This window comes from Mauremys mutica, chromosome 12, assembly GCF_020497125.1.
Source record: "Mauremys mutica isolate MM-2020 ecotype Southern chromosome 12, ASM2049712v1, whole genome shotgun sequence".
In the NCBI taxonomy this organism is placed as follows: Eukaryota; Metazoa; Chordata; order Testudines; family Geoemydidae; genus Mauremys; species Mauremys mutica.
In genome coordinates, this window is record NC_059083.1 from 70,933,116 (window position 1) to 70,947,880 (window position 14,765).

Genomic DNA, 14,765 nt, shown 5'->3' on the forward strand with positions numbered 1-14,765 from the left:
TCACTTTCTAAGTTCTTCTTCTAATTCCTTGTTCTTCTCTTCGAGCTTCTGCTTGGCTTGTTTTACAGCTTCTAGTTCTCCATGCAGTACATCCTTCTCACAGGTCAGTTCATCCACTTTTGCTATCAAATCATTCTTTACCACATTCAGCGCATTTCTATGCAACAAACATTTGGAATACATTTTTATAACAACTCCATTGAAACCTAACAGCACATAGCTTTGTAACACTAGCATAATTTAATTCCTATACTTGGAAACCTCCAAATAAATATATAGTGTTGTATGCAGCAACTAGAAGCTGGCACTTTCTAAAACAAGCTTAAAAAGTACATGACGCAACACCACCACTGTGTTGTAAACAGGTGACTTCAAGTGTCACCACCTTCTCTCTAAAGCTGCTAAAACCTGGAAATAAAAATATCCAAATGAAATTAAAGTTCAAATTCAAGTAATCTACATGGCGAATAAATTCCTCTAGTTGGTTTCAATTCCGAACTGGAACACATTTTCAATAGCTTGTCAAAACAGGTAGAAAAATAAAAATACTTGACTACAGTCATGCTTGTAATGGAAATTACAGTGGCCAAATGGTAGTATTGTATACTACAGACATGTATATAACAGAAGTTATTGGGTGCTGCTATTGTACTAGAAAACAGACTGGCCAGGTTCCTAGGGCTAAAATATAAAAAAACCCACCTTTATTTACACTGGACATCTTAGCCCTGAAAATTCCTAAAAGAAAGATCAGCAAAGCCACATATATTCTGCCAAGAAAACCTACAAAGTAGGGTTGCCAGATGTTCGGTTTTCGACTGGAAACTGGCAGTAACTGGCCTCCGCCACCGGGGGTGGGAAGAGCAGCAGCTGCTCCTGGAGCCCGGAGGAGTGGCTCTGCTTAGCAGCTGCTGCTCTTCCCGCCCCCCAGCCTGACAGACCAGACTCCAAAGTAGGTACCAGCACTATGCGTGGAGGGCAGGGGTAACCTATCTGTCCCCCCGTCCTGCTGTGCCCCAATTTCCCCTTCCCAGCCCCTCGCTCCCCCCCCCACTCCATGCTCCGGCTGTGCCCTGGCGCGCCCTGATTGGACAGGCAGGAAGGCTCCATGTCAGCTCCTCCCAGCCCAGCTCTGCAGGCAACAAGAGAGTCCCAGGGGATGGGGGAGCAAGCAACAGGGGTGGGGATGGAGAGTGAGTGAGTGACTGGGGGGAAGGGGTGCCTCGGGGGGCAGGGGTGTTCGGTTTTCAGGGATTAGAAAGTTGGCACTGCACACTGTTCTTGTTTTGCGCTTGGAAGCTAGTAGATTACTGAAAATGACCAGATTTCTTGCTCTTTAATTAAAGTTTTGTGTCATTTTAATACTCTGCATACTAACAAGAATGGAGGACACTGGCAGAGTGCAATTCAAGAAAGTATAACTGGTAGATTGAAATGAAATTTTAGTCAAAATCAAATACACTGTGCTTCATTCAAAAAGCCAGACATAGTACACATAATTGTGGGCAGCTCTGAATACTAATACATACCATATAATGCTAAAGTAAAAATGTCACCATTTGTCAGTGATCCCGTATGGCACGGTCCATTGTGGAAAATAATAAAAAGAGTGAGAGCAGAGGGAGTAGGCAGAAAATATTCCCTAATTAAAAGCTAAAGTTTGACACTTACTTGGTCTCCAATAGCTGGGTGTTCTCCAGAATAAGATTTTCAACTTCACGGCCCATTCCTTTCCAAGACAGAGTAAGAGAATGAATTTCAGAAAAAAAGAATGAATATTTTTACAACAGAGAAATCAAATTAACCATATTTAAATAAAATATTTTAATCTACATTTTGTCTTTATCTACCTAACAAAATGAATAGAGAAGCACTTCACAGAAGCAATGTAAATATTCCCACTGAGCAAATATCTAAAGCTTTCTCTCCCTTCCTTCTCCGCTTATCTTAGCTTTCATCCTTCTCCAGGTGATGCCTGAAGACACGCCTAGCTAATGACCAACAAAGTCTCTCTGCTGTTCTCTCCCCCCCCCCCCCCAATATGAACTGTAAGCTTTAGGGAACGGTTAAAGTACTTCTAGGTTAAATAGAACATCTATATCATTAATGGATAAAAAAATTAACCATTTACAATGCGCAAATTCAATGAAGCGTTCTACAAAAGAGGTTATAGAGTATATTTTATGTTCAAAATATGCCATTTTTAATACACACAGGACATGCTGAACAAGAAAGCTCAGAGAAAGTGTGAAAGCCTTGAAGACCTCCCCAAAGCAGATGGTACCTTACCAAAGAAATTACGGTCTTTAAAGCCCATGCATTCCATGTACAGCAAAAACAAGAACAAGAAACATTTAATGTAAGGAGTAGTATGAGTGAAAAGCAACAACAAATCAAGAGATTTGTAAGCTGTCAGAGTGAATTAAAGAAAAGCCAGCAGCAAAAATATGAAATGAAATGTTCCATGATTTGAAGCAGATTGATATGCAAGACAGACAGTAAAATGAGTATCACCAAATGAGTTAGCCAGGCATAAACAAAGCTTCATAATGGATTAAAAGGTAATCTTCACTTCTGTAGCATGATTTAGAAGCATGGTACATCTCTACCCTGATATAACGCGACCTGATGTAATACGAATTCGGATATAATGCGGTAAAGCAGTGCTCCAGGGGGGCAGGGCTGCGCACTCCGGCAAAGCAAAGCAAGTTCAATATAACACGGTCTCACCTATAACGCAGTAAGATTTTTTGGCTCCTGAGGACAGCGTTATATCAGGGTAGAGGTGTATTTGGAACAAATGCTAAACCAATCAATGCAAAATTTAGATTAAATATTCGATTCTGAAAACAATTCCAAGTTTTGAGTTTAAATGCTTTCAATTGTTTTATGCATCCATAAGGTTCATTCATATTTCTAGGAAGTTCCTATACATTACTGTCTGCATGCTTAAAGAATATTTTAAGTAGAATCTACTATAGAATTAAGTACTGATTTAGTTTTTAAAATGTATAATGAAACAGCAATAATAGTTGTAAGTCTTGTTCAGCAGATTATTTTCAAGACAACCAAGCCCAGCATTATGTACACACTGATAATAGGAGCAATTATGCCAATTAGAGGTTAGCATTACACAGCAAAATAAAAAAATCTTAAAGAATTACCCTCATTGTAAGAACAGTGTGCACATCTGGTTTTAACAAGTTCCCTAAACATAGTAATATCTTCCAAAATATTTGGAAAGGAAAAAAAATTAAAAAATGAACAAATCTTAATTAGTAAAAAGTAACAGTTAAAATAGGCATGGAAGTTGAAATTTATTTAATCTTGTGAATGATTAGTGTATCATATTCCCCTAAAAGAGAAACACCAGGTCTCTTATAGAACTCATTGGACTTTAGATTGAAAGTAGTAAGTTAAAATAACTTGTATATTGTTAAGGTATCACAGCTATAGAAAACAGAGGTTTGCAATCAGGAGGTTTTGCTTGTTAGAATAGCTTTGCTTGTTGTTTTTTTTTAAATAAACTGAATTATATATGAAAAGCTATTTTACAAGCGTACCTAGGATGATTTGCACTAAAAGCAAATAACTGTTGGGATCCCTACATTGTCAAAAAAGTGGATAAAACACAGCTGGAAAGCCAAAACGACAAGGGCAAAAAAATGTTTCTAAGCAGAAACAATGCAGCTAATGTAGTATATGAAAGCAGCAGCCAAGAACGCCTAACTGTAGAATCAAGAGTTTTCAAAGTATTTAAAAGCATACACACCAGAATATTCCCCTGGGTATGCAGCCCAAGAGAAAACAGATTAGAGAATCCCAATTAACTAGGTTTTATAGAACTAGAAATTCAATGCTAACATTAATTTAGAATGGAATAATCCACTAAAAGCATACTCAATACACTGTAAATAGATATGGCTTGTGTGTGATGCACATTAGGAAAATGTATGATTCTGACACACAAATATCCATGTGCTGTAATGCTACATAAATGAAAATCAATATGATCATATCAAAGTTAGTAGGTCAACACATTTCCACATAACACGAGAAACCTAATTACATATATTATAGGAATAGACTTAGTAAAAGAATTGTTCTCTAAATAGAAGTAACAAAATAAACTTTGCCTAAATAATGGGAAGACTAAAAAAGGGTGTTCATTTTTGCCCAAGGAAAATGGGGTGCCCAATATGGGGAAAAAAGTCTTATAGATTTAAATAACTATTTTGTAAGATCTACTATGTAGGAGTAGGCACTAAAAGTTGCTGCTAATAGGCTATGAAACTTCATCTCAAGAACCCATTTTTGAATGCAGAATGTCAGTAGCAACTAAAAACCACCACTGTATGAGGACATGTAAACTGAGTTATGGATGCCTACCAACACTAGGAAGAGATGACCACATAAAAAAACACCACAACAGTTACCATCATTGCTTGTGGTCTCAGCAAAGAAGTCTAGAGTATGAGGAAAAGAACAGAACTATTTTCTCCCCTAGTGGTGGTCTTTCCAGAATAGGGACAATGGCAGCTAACGATAGGTACAACTTGCATTGCTGCTGCCTATTCAAAATAAAATCAGTTCCAGTGCAACCCTCTATCCAGTTTTCCCCACTAAACAAGAAATACTCAGGAAAGTGCATAATGTGAATTACTAGAAATACACTTCAAAAATACATGTTTGGTCCCTGCAAATTCTACACCACATCTCCTTAGAGAAGACGTTTGAGAGTCAAACTGCTATTTATGCTTTCTACACAGCCCATTTTCAGACTCAAAAATTAGCTGCTTCTAAGGGCTTGTCTACACTACTGCTTAAATCGATGTAATTTATGTTGCTCGGGGGTATGAGTGATGCAACATAGACTTAAAACGGTCTCTACACCACGCTATGTCGGAAGGAGACGTTCTACCGCTGACATAGCTTCCGCCTCTCGTTGACCAGGATTAATTACGTTGACAAGGGAGCGCTCTCCCGTCACCATAATATGTCTTCACCAGACGCGCTGCAGCAGTACCGATTTAGCATGGTAGTTAAGACAAGCCCTAAGATATGTTCTCTAATGTCTACTGCCATCTATTCAATAAAATAAAGCATGGATGCTGAAATATGACTCAGTTGTTTTGCCACAGGAAAAATTTCATGGCACAGATATCATTACTGAGTTGTTGCTTTTTGTTAAACGCTCGGGGATGCTAAAGAATTTCTAAATTGTTTGGTTCTCAAACACCACCAATTGATTTCACAATGTAACAGCAATATACAATCTCCCTCAGAGGCAAAATTCCAAATATGAGCAATATAAAAAGCACGGTGAGGCCCAATTTGTTACCCAAAAGGTTTTAAGCAATGTTAATTTGATTGTCCAAAACGGAGAAAAAACTGCTTGGTAAGAAACATATCCTAATATATGAGGCACTAGACGCGTTCCTGTGTCATACCATATACAGAGCAATTCAAATACCAAGCACTTTAAAGAATTGATGAAAGGCTGAATTTTAAAGAAGTGTGCTATACCACAGAAAATTCACACTGAACTGTGAGATGGTTTCATTTATCTGTACAGGAAAATGGAGCCTTATTCAGCTTCAGGCAGCAGCAACTAGAAGAATTATCCTAACTGAAGTGAATCAGGGTTTGAACAGTCACCAAGTTTACTATTGCATTTGTAATCTTGACTCAGGACCTCAATGAAAATATTTTTTTTGTCTCCACTGAGTAATACCCAAATTAATCCACAAAAAATTTAGGCATCACAGCAGAAGCTGAATAGGGCAGTAGAGGTTTCGCAAAACGTGGACAGACTGATTCCAGTGTTCTTGTTCCTTTCTTGATACTGACAAAAGTCACTTGAACAAGAAGAAATTTCACACTGAAAGAAACCTAACCATGAAGTAGCACACACATTTATTCCACCAACTTAACTGAACCCTTTCAAGGCCACTGAAATAGGAGCTTAATACAATGAATCTTGGTGTATATTTCAGGAAATATATTTAAAGGGAGCTGCAATTACCAGAAACAGGCTATAAATACACTAGCATAATAATTTCTTCAGCTAACTTGTCTTACCCAATAAATCTGCTCCTTCATCCACATCTCCAATTAGGCCAGAGCCAGCAGAAGACAGCTCTTCGAAGAGAGATTCTGTGTTACGATCAAATGCTTTGTTCTCTATACCTTTGGTAGGTGTGCTAAGCAACAGAATTGAATTTTTTTTTAAAAAGTCAGAAAATGGAACGAACTATCATTCAAACATTTCACACAGTTGTACAGCAAAAGGAAAAATGTGACTTTAGACAGCTGCTCTATGGTTTGGCTTATAGCTCATTCATTAACATAGAAATGAACTGAAAACCTTGCTGGACATTTCTTAAGTACCTATGTTGAAAGAGTGTACCCCACACATGCCCTGAAGGGGTTAATGTGAGCCAGAGAGGCCACTAATATACATGGCAGCACCTGGGAGAGACAGAAAGCCAGGAAGTTTGTAGCAGAAAATGGGCTGCAGGGATAGAGTCTGCAGTCACTCCCTGCCTTTTCTATCCCCTAGAAAGCAGCCCAGGGAGGCAGCAAGGAGTCTGAGGGAATAGACCTTCGCTGCCAGCTACAGGGTCCCTGGACTACAACCAAGAGTAGAGAGAGGGCCTGCATTCCCCTACCAGCCACCAAGGACGGTAGTGTGAAACCCCCAGAGATAAGGGACGTAAGAACCATGGAGCCCAGAGACAGACAGAAGACCTGCTGTAAGGTCACTAGACCATAGCTGGGCTGGAGACGGTTACCTTGGAAGTGGTGGACTAAAGCCTGACCTGGCTAGAGGGCCAAGCTGCAAGAAGAGAGACAACAGCAGCGACAGAGCAACCTCAGCAGGTGGTACCATAGGAGGAAACAGTCGCTGCACTACACTTGACCACAAGGAAGTGCTCTTGCAGTGAGCAAACCCCTTTGCAGTGCCTAAGAGCTTGTCCACACAGACTTAGTACTCTCTGAAGTAAACACACTATGGAACTTTTAGTGCATGACAGCAGGATCCACACAAAAAGAGTTAATACACAGCAGACTAGCACACTATACATTCACGCCCTGCCTTGATGTGCAGCAACTCTGCATATCCACAAGCCCTCATTGTCATTTTCAAAAGTGACTGAAGCACTTGGGCTCCTAAGTGCCCACTCACTTGCAATGGGGCTTAACATGCTCTTGAAATTTTTACCCTCCATCCTCTTATACAGCAAGGGACTGAGGTCTCAAAAACAGGAGTGTGTTGCAGTAATGCGAGTATGGAGTGCATCTGAATTTGCTAACATCTCCGGCAGCAAGCTCTGAATGACATTAGACACTACCCCATCCTCTAGGTCAGTGGTTTTCCAACTTCTTTTCTGGGGACCCAGTTGAATAAAATTGTTGATGCCCACAACCCAATTGAGCTGAGGAGGAGGGGTTTGGGGTGAAGGAGGGGCTCCGAGTTTGGGAGGGCTCAGGGCTGGGGCAGGGGTAAAGGAGGGGGTCAGGGCTCTGGGGTGGGAGTGCAGGAGGGGCTCCAAGTTCGGGGGGCTCAGGGCGTGGACTTACCTCTGGCAGCTCCCAGTCAGCAGTGCAGTGGGGGTGCAAAGGCAGCTTCCTGCCTGTCCTGGCACTGCAGACCGTGCTGTGCCCCAGAAGCGGCCAGCAGCAGGTCCAGCTCATAGGCGGAGGCGCGCACACGTGGCTCTCATCCGCAGCACCGCTTGCCCCAGCTCCCATTGGCTGGTTCCCAGTGCAGAGCCGGTGCTTGGGGTGGTGGCAGTGTGTGGAGCCCTGTGGCCCCACTGCCTAGACGTTGGACCCGGTGCTGGCCGCTTCCAGGGCATAGGGCGGTGTCGGAACAGGTAGGCATTAGCCTGCCTTAGCTGGGCAACACCACTGACGGGACTTTTAATGGCCTGGTCAGCAGTGCTGACCAGAGCCGCTAGAGTCCCTGGGTGCTGACAAAGGCAGCCCAGTGCCCTACATGCCTGAACTTTGAAAATCACTGCTCTAGGTGTCCGTAAATCTCCAAATGCCAGAAGCTGGGACTGGACGACAGGGGAGAGATCACTCAAGATTGCCCTGTTCTATTTATTCCATTTGATGCATCTGACACTGGCCACTGTCCAACAGGATTACTGCACTAGATGTACCATTGGTCTGACCCAGTATGACCATTCTTATGACTCTGAAAGATAAATGCTGTGATGATACTGCAACATAAGGGGATAGACAGAATTTTAAAGGGGTGGGTGAAAAAAACTACAAGAATCCAACTTAGAATGAGCCAGTATCCTGAGCCCTTCTTTTAAAAAGATAAGAGCCCTCTTTTGCACATACTCTTAGCTGGGAATGGGAAAACTGCATTTAGGTGTCCTGAGTTCATCACAATATACAGCATCTTGTACATTTGTACTTCAAATGTAGCAATAAAAACAAAACTTGCTGTTACAAGAATTCTTCAGGGAAGAAACACAGGTCATGGGAACTCATTAAGCAACATGTGCTCTTAAACGGTTAAAACTCCAAACAAGTCATGCAAATTCAAAATGGAGTAACTGCAGTACCTTTTGAAATCCTAATCTGTGTACTCAAGTCACAGTAAGCAATTTACCTTGAACCTTTATATCCACTGAGGTCTTTATCCATATCCAGCTCCGGAGTGGACTCAATGATTGCCTGAACTTCAGATTTTTCTTCATTTTCATTAGCACCTGGGGGTGGAGGTGGGGAAGTAATATATATCCATTAACCACATTGAATAGTCACATACAAGAAAATCTCTGTATGTTATTGGTTTAAAGAGAGTCACATGCAAGGGTCCTCCTGACAAATTTCATATATTATGGCAAAGCCTCTGAATTGTACAGAATTTGAGTTCATATAGTGGTAATTCTATATCAGCCTCACAAGTTTAAAAAGTGATGTCATTCATTAAAATAGAAGGACTAATGAACCAATTCTATTTAACTTTAATTTAAACTTCAATTTTACAATGCCCAGATCTCAGGTTCTTTCTGAAATGGTGCCAAATACACACTACTTGGCTCTGCTTGCTGATAAAACAGGTTGAGCACTAGTTCGGCTACAACTCTCATTAGCAATAGGTAAAGATTAATGTTGTAAAGACAAGGCCTTAAACCATGCAATAGTCTCCCAGAGAAAGTGGTGGAAGACCCATTACCTCAAATATTTAAAACCAGACAGAACAAAGCAGTCAAACTATATTGTAAGGGAAAATCATGAAGGGAGGTGGAATTAGCTCATTTAGTCTCTTTCTAGTTTTTTTAAATAACCCTGGAATGTAGGTAATACATAGATATACTTCACATTCCATGGAAAATAAGGTGTGAACAGCCCAAGAGGTAAATAGTGACCCTCATTTCAACATCACCAGTACTCTGCACTCCCAAACACACATACTTCTTTCCCTCCAGGGATCAGTGACTGACTTTGTATTGCACTGCATTGAACTGAATTGCGTATCAAGCATATCACATGCTGAACTGTTACAGCAGCTTACCGATGGACACAGTTCTTGTTTCTTGAGCTACCTGCACTTCAATGTGCTTGCTTACATCTGATTTCTTGTTCAGTGCATCTGCACTCTTTGCAAGCCCTTCATTATCCTCTTTCAGGGGCGTTTCGGCAGATAACCCAGGCACATCTGAAGCAGCTGTTGATGCTGGGGTAGTAGATTTTGAGCCTGCTTGACTAACATCAGAAAGTTCATCCTAAAATTGAAAGTTTTATTGTTTACACAATTGTCACAGGCATTAGTTTACACAAGAAGGATTCCAAATGAAGAAAAAGCATTAGTGCATGAACTTACTTCCCATGCTCACTATGTTAATTCCATTCAAGTTAAACCAATAATTTAGATGTGGTAGAATATGCAGACTGTCATATGAATTGGAACCATTAGATACATCTCCGTGATTTTAATATTTAGGTTTATGGTATGCACGCTTTAACAAGTAGAACGCTAAAAACAACTTGGCTTGCATGGTCAAGAAAGTGTCTCCAAAAGCTATCAAAGACTATCAGCAGTATGAATGGAACTTTATTTGAGCCTCCTTAGGCAACAAACTGGGTGTACCACTTCAAGAAAAAGCATTGGAAAAAAATGGATAACACCCTAATTTACACTACTGTTCACTGAGAACATTAAGACAGACAAAAAATAATATTAATATGTCTAAGGAACGGAAATCAGTTTGCTATGAAAACTAAACTGATCAAGTATCAGAGGGATAGCCGTGTTAGTCTGGATCTGTAAAAGCAGCAAAGAATCCTGTGGCACCTTATAGACTAACAGACGTTTTGCAGCATGAGCTTTGCAAAGGTGGCCGTCCTGCAGCAAAAAAACTTCAGGACCAGACTTCAAAGAGTAACTGCTGAGCTCCAGTTCATCTGCAAATTTGACACCATCAGCTCAGGATTAAACAAAGACTGTGAATGGCTTGCCAACTACAGAACCAGTTTCTCCTCTCTTGGTTTTCACTCAACTGCTAGAACAGGGCCTCATCCTCCCTGATTGAACTAACCTCGTTATCTCTAGCTTGCTTCTTGCTTGCATATATAAACCTGCCCCTGGAAATTTCCACCACTTGCATCCGAAGAAGTGGGTATTCACCCACGAAAGCTCATGCTGCAAAACGTCTGTTAGTCTATAAGGTGCCACAGGATTCTTTGCTGCTTAAGCTGATCAAGTTGGTTGCATGGAATCAATCAATTGGTAAATGAAAATGCAATAATAGAAATAAGTCCCCACATAGTGGTGTATTAAGGTGGCTAAATCCTACCTAGCAGAGTAAAAAGGACTACTTATAGGACTTCCCCTAATGAAAAAAGACATGTTGAAGCCTTGTCTACACTGAACTTTGCGGAAACCTCCCACTGTTACAACTCCAGTGCAGCTCTACCAGTGCTAAGAATAACTAGCACTTATGGAGCTCCCTGTCCAGAGCAGCCCTACACAACAATGGTAAGGTTATCCATCACTAGAATACACTATCATTCCCCTGCTAATTTCCCATTAATTCTCAGGGCAGACACTCTTCGGAGACTGCCTTCTAGACATACAAATTCTGAACAGATAGATAGGCACCCAGACTGAGTCGAGTCACCAAACAGATTAAGTGTTCAGTTTTCTACAACAGTATCTTGTACCTAGGATCTGTAGCCAGAGATGAGGCACTCCATTTAGCCAACTTGCTTTATATCATTTTCTATATTAGGCCAAGAATATTTGCTTTTATTCAAGCTATGGGGAACTTTATGTGACAACTTGAATTGGGAATATTTGCTAGGTTTTTGTCCAAGGCATAAACCAGCTTCTAACCTGAGAGAGGCAAGAATGAGGTACTTAGTCAAAGAGGGTTGCAATTAACTTCTCCAAACAGTGCCAAAAGGGACCTTGGGACAGTCTAGCATTGATACAGTTTAACCTTTCCAAGGCCTTCTGAAACAAAATTGGAAGAATCAAATAGCTGCAAGCAAGCTATTTTAGTATCAGGAAATATGCCTAAAAGCACAACACAGATTTGATCTTGGAAATGCTTTTAGATCAAGACACCAAAAACAAAGTCGAGGTTGAAACAAAGTTTACAATTCATGACGCACAAAAGATCACGTTGAGGAGAAACTGAATTGAATTATATTAAATGATCATTTAATTAAAAAGCAAATAAAAAATGGGCATATGTAACTGGATCTGCAGCACTACCAAAAATAGTTTTCACCCATTCTTCACACAAAGGAAGTTTAATTAGGATTTCAGTCTTCACATTCATGTTAAGAATTTCTTGCAAGATGAGATTTTTAAATTATTATTACAATAGGGAGAAGCTAAACAATGTGAATATTGCCACTTACATCGGAATTTTATTGTTGAGGGAACTGAGGGTGAGGAAGACAGTCAAAGCAGCACTTTTAAAAAACAAAATATTACACACTTCGGATACAGTATTTTTCAATGATACCAGAATCTAGGCAGTGCTCAATATGTCACTTAACCAGTTTACATACTTAAGGGAAATTACAAAAACAGGGGAAAATGTTGCTAGCTTTTGAACATTAAATTATACAGACTGCACAACCTTCAAAAAAAATCTGTATTGCCTCTAAAAAGTAGATGGGCATTGTACATGTATAGGAAATTTAAACTGGTGTTTTTTTGTTTTGTTTAATCTCTTACTCACTAGTTACAAGACAGAACACCAAATAGGATAGCAAGCAGAACATGTAGCTGCATTTTGAAAAAAGACCTTGGGAGGGATGGAGGCGGGATGGTGAGGAGGTTTTAATGCAAACCAACAATAAACAGTGTTGTAACCTCAAAAATCCTGAGCATTCTTCCCTTCACCATTTAGTTTTCTGTACCAATACTTCCTGTAACATCATCCATTGTTTGGTATGCCAATCCAATTCACTTTCTATTCAGAATAACTGACTGCATGTGAATTTACTGCTGAAATACATTACTATTAGAGCGTTCAGACATTTATTCTGAATTTTACTCTGTTGTCACTACAATATATGAAGTAACAAGCTGAAGAGGAAACTGGTTTAATATATTGACTATTCATATGCAGAATTATTCAAAATTAAAAAAAGATATGTAATAGAAATAAGGTCATTGCACAAAAAAGTGTAATATATACAAATAAGAGGTGATACTTCAAATGTAGCTGAAAACCCTTGGTATATTCAGACTGCTGAAATGTTTGATTTTCCTTCAGACATGGACTCAACTGTAATTCTTTGTAGTCTCCAAGAAGTTAACTAGGTGATCAACAACTGCCTCTTTCTTTTAAAGTACATTTTGGTTCACACCAGCTAATAGTTAAATTATGAATCCAGATCTTCTTATCCTTACAGATTTTTATTACAGCTGCACCAAAAAGCTCTGACCAGGATTGGGGCTCCATTTTGCTAAGCATTGTAACAATACATATGAAAACAGTCTCTGGTAAAAAAGATGACAATCTAAGAAAAGTGGGCTACAAATGGTGTGAGGGGGATTGCACTGAATATGTTTAAAATATATACTTTCATACCTATGTACCTATGCACATGTTCCCTGAGAATTATAATATAAAGTACCTACTATCCCCATCACCCCTGAAGACATCAACTAAAGGTAAACCCTAGTGAACCACACAATTTTGATATAAATATGGAGATGGCTTTGAAAAAAGCAATTTAACACTGAATTTAAAATAACTAACTGCACAAGGCTGCCATCTTCCATGTCAGGTGTGCCTCTCTATCACAACTGATCTTCCCAGTTTTTTATGAAACAGTCACTGGGATCCAGGAAGATAATTGCCATATTGCACCAAATTAGACAAATGGTCAAATCTATTCTACTATTCCATCTCGCACTGTTGCAAGTACCAGATACTTCGGAGAAAGACAAGTTCTCCACAATGGGCAATTAATGCAGTATCACACACCAGGAAAATATTTCCTCCTAACTCCAGGCAGTCAGTGACTAGCTTGTGTCCTGAAGCAAGAAGATAAATATCCCTATAATATTTAAGTATCTAATGTAATTACAGATAGTTTCATTAACCATATTTTAATTGTTCTTTGCCACCATTTCTTGTGGCAATGAGTTCCAAAGACCGTGTTGTGTTAAAAATTTCCTTTTTAAATTTGTCATTTTAACTTTGTTACAGCTGAGTTGGAACAAAGTGGCATAGCTGGAGGTCTACTGTGTCACAATACCCACAAGTCAATTTACACGTACATATAGACTAACCCTGAATGGGTTCAAATTAATAATTTGTCTGTCCACTATGTTTAAAAGGTGCTTTCTAGATCCCTAACTAGTCTAGAAAATAGTTTTAACACACTATCTTGTTTGTTCCTGCCACAAGTTTGCTTGCTTGATCAGGTTCAGGGAACAGTTTTAGCCTCAGTTTAGACTGGACTATTGTAAACATTCACATACTAAAGTGTATACAGGACTTTGCATACTGAGGATCGTTGGGCTCACAGGTATTTGGGCTTAGGGCCTACACCTGGATGCTGCTCATTCAATCTTTCAAACACAAATGATGGGTACTGTATAACAAATATACTCTCAGTTGTACACCTTCAGGTGTGCATGCAGATTAGTCTAACTCAATACATCTCAAACATGAAGGCAACAAACACCTCTCTTCCACATATTTCAGTTTACTTATGAAATTTACATGTTTTATTTGGAATCTACTGTGTAAATATTATTCTGGGCTCCCTCTCATCCTTTAAATTCGACTCTTGAGAAAAATATTCAAGAACCAGAATGGTTACACAGCTTTCAGAACAGCAGACCCCCGAATACAGAGTTTTTCACATGAGTAACAAGGCTTTAAAAATTATCCAGCATTTATTAGCCTGGGGACCAAAACCACTATTCAAGGTGAAATATACCTGTACTGCCATGTTCTGAAACCCAATCCCTCCTCCCCCATCCACAGTTAAAAGCAATAAACGATTGTGTATTCAATAAGATATTCTGCATTTGTGTAGTATACGTTAAATAGGAACATAATATATTCTGTATGTAACTTACTATGCCTCTCAATTTTGTTTTACCGTATTTCCTTCACTCCCACTTCCTCACTACAGCCTAAACCTGCTCCTGCATTTTCCATGTGTTATTTCTACTTCTCTTCCGCATATATCCCTTTTGCTTTCCCAACACTGCTTTCTGCTATGTCTCCTTTATTTTCCATCCCATTTCCCTCCCGCTC

General features: G+C 39.6%; 1 protein-coding gene across 6 annotated transcripts in view; it reads right to left on the reverse strand.

The window, feature by feature from the left end:
• Window positions 1-14,765, reverse strand: part of SPAG9 (sperm associated antigen 9) — a 99,743-nt gene that overhangs the window by 33,678 nt on the left and 51,300 nt on the right. For all 6 annotated transcript variants that reach the window (XM_044982687.1, XM_044982684.1, XM_044982685.1 and 3 more), the window contains 5 exons: window positions 9,542-9,752; window positions 8,633-8,732; window positions 6,082-6,203; window positions 1,672-1,729; window positions 5-157 (listed from right to left, as the gene is read on the reverse strand). In XM_044982687.1, the coding sequence (XP_044838622.1) occupies window positions 5-157; window positions 1,672-1,729; window positions 6,082-6,203; window positions 8,633-8,732; window positions 9,542-9,752 (644 nt within the window). The remainder of the gene's footprint in view (window positions 1-4; window positions 158-1,671; window positions 1,730-6,081; window positions 6,204-8,632; window positions 8,733-9,541; window positions 9,753-14,765) is intronic.